We start from the raw sequence: 4,183 nt of genomic DNA on the forward strand, positions 1-4,183 counted from the left end.
AGTCGTCTTTCTGTGTTTGTTGCTCAGAAGAACTAAATCGGGAGAAAAGTATAAAAAAGAAGAGAAAAAGGGGGATATCAGCTGGCATAAACACAGAGCGTGAGTTGTTGGGGTGGGGTGAAAGACAATTGTAGAAAAACTCGCTTTTTTGGGAGAGATCATTGTGGTAAGATTCCCAAAGAGCGGCGACTCTTCCACAACCCCTTATGGCGGGCAGTAATGAAGTAAATGTCAACGAATCAAAGGTAATCACGCATATTTTCTTCCTGGGTTCCTCAGAATTCTTGGTTTCTTTGTTTTGCGGTGTGGAATTAGGGTCTTCTCCGATGTGGGTTCCTGAATTTTCTTCGTTTCTTCTCTTAATTTTGGGGTTAATAGTGGGGTTTGTGATGGTTTTCCAAAGAAGATTTTATTTGGAGGAAAGAGTTGTGATTTATGGATAAAGATTGAGTCTTTTGCCTTTGATTTTGAGGGTTTGGGCAGCTGCTTCTCTCTCTCTATATACCTATTTTTGCTATTCGTTCTTTGCCCCCTTTGTTCTCCTCTTTGTTTTTTCTCGCCCAATACTGATTTAGCAGTCCCCATAAACCTGTTTTATGCTTGTTTGTTGGGTTATTTTTAGGTGGTTTCTCCACTTTTCCATTTCCCTTTCTTTTTATAGACTTTCATGTTTTTCTTTTCTTTTCGGCGTTTTCCTTTACAGCTGATTACCTTTACTGGATGTTGATGATACTGATTTGGGATGCATTTGATCAAATTTCATTCTCAATTTCGGTTTATTTTCTATTTTGTGCTGCAATTGATGGATAAGGAAACCATTGGTATATTGAAATTGACTGGCTGTCTTTATGCAGAGGGTGGTTCCACTTAATACATGGATCCTTATATCCAACTTCAAGCTTGCTTACAACATGCTTCGGCGGCCTGATGGTACATTTAATCGGGAATTGAACGAGTTTCTTGACCGGAAAGTGACTGCAAATGCTAATCCAGTAGATGGGGTTTACTCCTTTGATGTTGTAGATCGTGCCACGAGCCTGCTTAACCGGGTTTATTTGACCGCCCACGAGAATGAGCCTCAACGGGGGATCGTAGAAGTGGAAAAGCCCTTGAGTACCACTGAGATTGTGCCTGTGATTATATTCTTCCACGGTGGAAGCTTTGTTCATTCCTCAGCCAACAGTGCTATCTATGACACGCTCTGTCGTCGCCTCGTTAATACTTGCAAGGCAGCAGTTGTATCTGTGAATTATCGTCGATCGCCAGAGCACCGGTACCCGTGTGCGTATGATGATGGATGGACCGCTCTTAATTGGGTTAACTCGAGATCATGGCTTCAGAGTGGGAAGGATCAGAGAGTTCATATATATTTGGCAGGCGATAGTTCTGGTGGTAATATTGCGCATCATGTTGCTGTTCGAGCTGCGGAGGAGGGGGTCGAAGTATTGGGCAATATTCTTCTTCATCCTTTGTTTGGTGGGCAGGAGAGGACAGAATCTGAGAAAAAATTGGATGGGAAATACTTTGTAAGGATTCAAGATAGAGATTGGTACTGGAGAGCGTATTTACCAGAAGGAGAAGATAGGGACCATCCTGCGTGTAATGTGTTTGGCCCCAGGAGTAGAAGCCTCGAGGGACTAAAATTTCCAAAAAGCCTTGTTGTTGTGGCTGGATTAGATCTTCTTCAGGATTGGCAATTGCGTTATGTTGAAGGGCTAAAGAAATCAGGGCAAGAAGTGAAACTCCTTTATCTCGAAAAGGCAACAATTGGGTTCTATTTCTTGCCGAACAATGATCATTTCCAGTCCCTGATGGATGAGATGAAAAGCTTCATCCACCCTTAACTTCTAATACAAACTCCCAATTACCGGCAGCCATACGTAACAGAAGCTTGACCTTTTATATTTTTCTTTCTCAGGGTTCTTTTCTCCCACGCCTCCTCGATTAGCAGTTCTGGTGTGTAGTTATATGCTTGTGTAGAATCACTCCTTTCTGTTGTTGATAACCTGTCATTTGTGTTGGCGATACGATATTCTCCACCTCTTGAGGTATTGGCTCCTCACATTTGAAGGCATTCCATATCGGAAGCTCAGTCATTGTGGAACCTCAGAATTGTGGCACATTCATGGTTTTAGCAGAGCAACTTCATCTCAAGGTTTCTCGATACCGACTAATACCAGAGGAGGTCGTCAATTCATCATAGGACTATGGGGTTCGTATGCGGTGGTGCCTGATCGGTTGTTTCCTCGGCTACTACTGTGATTAAGTCTACTAACTCAACACATGGATTGGGGTAATCCATGCTGTTGTGATCTGTATTTTTTATACTGGTGCTCTAGAAATATATAAGTTTTCGTGTTTATATGTAACAATGCAAACTTTTCCCTCTATGTTATACTAATTCTATTATGGTTCTTTTTTTGCTGAAATGAATCTCCTCCAAATGACTCTGTCCATTATTCTATTTCCGCATCAGCTCCCTACTTCTTCTGATCATCCGGGGGCTGCATCGTACTTGTTTTGATCCGGGCTAGAATTTCCCGTGAAGTATTCTCGTATTCCAAGCAGTTTGGGGAAAGTATTCTTAGTTTGTATTGTCAAGGACAGAGGCAAGTAAAGCAGACATTGTTTCCTTTTCTCCAATATTGTTTCTGTAATTGGTGTTGGTATGCTGCAAGAATACTCACCAGTCACAACAACGTCTTTTAAGGTGGTGGACCATGGGATTCCCGTTGCGAACCAACCCCCCCCCCCCCCCCCCCCCCCCACACAAACACCCCCACCCGTCCACCAAAAAACATAACACCCCCCAATCCTGCCAAGAAATGATTGGACATGAGTCCAAACAATGGATTTCGCTATCATCTGACGTTGATTTGATCAATTCTTGGACAGCTTCTTCTAGATGCCTGCGGTGCGTTTGGACATTGCTGCTTGATAATACCACCAACTAAAGTACTTCTTCTAAGTTCTAACCACTTTTTTCTCATTAGGCCTAACCAATTGGTCCTATTAGTTTCGATTTCAATGTAACTAAGGACGCTTTAGTCATTTCACATATGTTCCGACAGACGATATTACATCTTATATTCTATTTAACACAAATTCTTTAAATAAAATTTCAAATGAAAAAACACACGCTAAACTTTTAAAACATATTTTTAGTGGTACGCAGAAAAGGGACCATTTTGAGGAGAAAAAAAAGGGCCATAGAACCCTCTTTTAAATTTTAGCTGTTGGGATATTTTGTACAAGTTTGTATCTATGGCCACAAAATGGTGAAATAAAAGAACAGGTATGGGGTTGGATAGGGACATAAATTGGAGTAAAACATTTGACATTTGTGTTTGGGTATGGCAAGAATATGTGGTTTGTTTGTATGATCAAGAATCTAATAATAATAATAATAATAATAGGAGTAGTAGTTGTAGTAGTAATCAGTTTTGGTACAATGTTGCATTATTAAAACTTAGCTTTGCTGTTCTTTTCTTGGTTACATTGTTATGTCTCATTATGGTTTGTCTTTTATGGGATTAGCTGTCTTGGTGTTTGATCTTTGTACACCCACTATTTAGTCATTTTCCATCATTTGGAGCTTTTCTCATTCTTGTTGCCTTTTGCTTGTCACCTTCTCTAACTATTACTACCTTCTTTTTTCCTTTTTTAACAAATATGGGATACTTGAATCTCATAACTTTTCATTCCATTCAAAATATATAACTCATTATTTTAATCAAGCTCTATAATAACTCGACTTATAAAATTTGATTCAATGAAAATTCAGCTCAATTTTTAATACAATGATGAGACTGCTGTAATTAATTGAACAAAACTTTGATTCATAACGATGATTTTTGTTTGTTGTGAATAGTCAGATTGTATTTAATATGATCCGAATTGTTTCCTTATGGAATTCTTCCCCCCACCCCCCCAAGTGTTATGTTATTCTAGTGGGAAAACAAAGATAGGCTAATTTGATTTTTTTTAATTATATCAAAAAAATTAATTTATAATTTGTTCAAGAAAGATATATATTAAAAAGAAAAATATAAAAAAGAAGTGGTCCATAAGAAGCAAAAAATAAGTCCAAGAAAAGCAAACGTGCGAGACATTGGTTGAAAACAAAATATGGTGAATTCAGTGTATGCAATAATTGTTTTTTAGTATTTAGTGAGTTTTGTCC

The 4,183-nt window shown here is 38.9% G+C and overlaps 1 protein-coding gene across 1 annotated transcript; it reads left to right on the forward strand.

Moving 5' to 3' along the window:
• LOC105165262 (gibberellin receptor GID1B-like) lies at positions 1–2,429 on the forward strand. Its single transcript, XM_011084216.2, has 2 exons — positions 1–245; positions 855–2,429. The coding sequence occupies exons 1-2, from the start codon at positions 207–209 to the stop codon at positions 1,842–1,844; spliced, it is 1,029 nt and encodes a 342-aa protein (XP_011082518.1). The 5' UTR covers positions 1–206; the 3' UTR covers positions 1,845–2,429.

The sequence above is a fragment of the Sesamum indicum genome, linkage group LG6, assembly GCF_000512975.1.
Source record: "Sesamum indicum cultivar Zhongzhi No. 13 linkage group LG6, S_indicum_v1.0, whole genome shotgun sequence".
In the NCBI taxonomy this organism is placed as follows: Eukaryota; Viridiplantae; Streptophyta; class Magnoliopsida; order Lamiales; family Pedaliaceae; genus Sesamum; species Sesamum indicum.

Coding starts and splice junctions, on each gene's coding strand:
- LOC105165262 (XM_011084216.2), top strand. CDS start 207: ATGGCGGGCAGTAATGAAGTAAATGTCAACGAATCAAAG. Junction 246..854: donor TAAATGTCAACGAATCAAAG/GTAATCACGCAT, acceptor GTCTTTATGCAG/AGGGTGGTTCCACTTAATAC.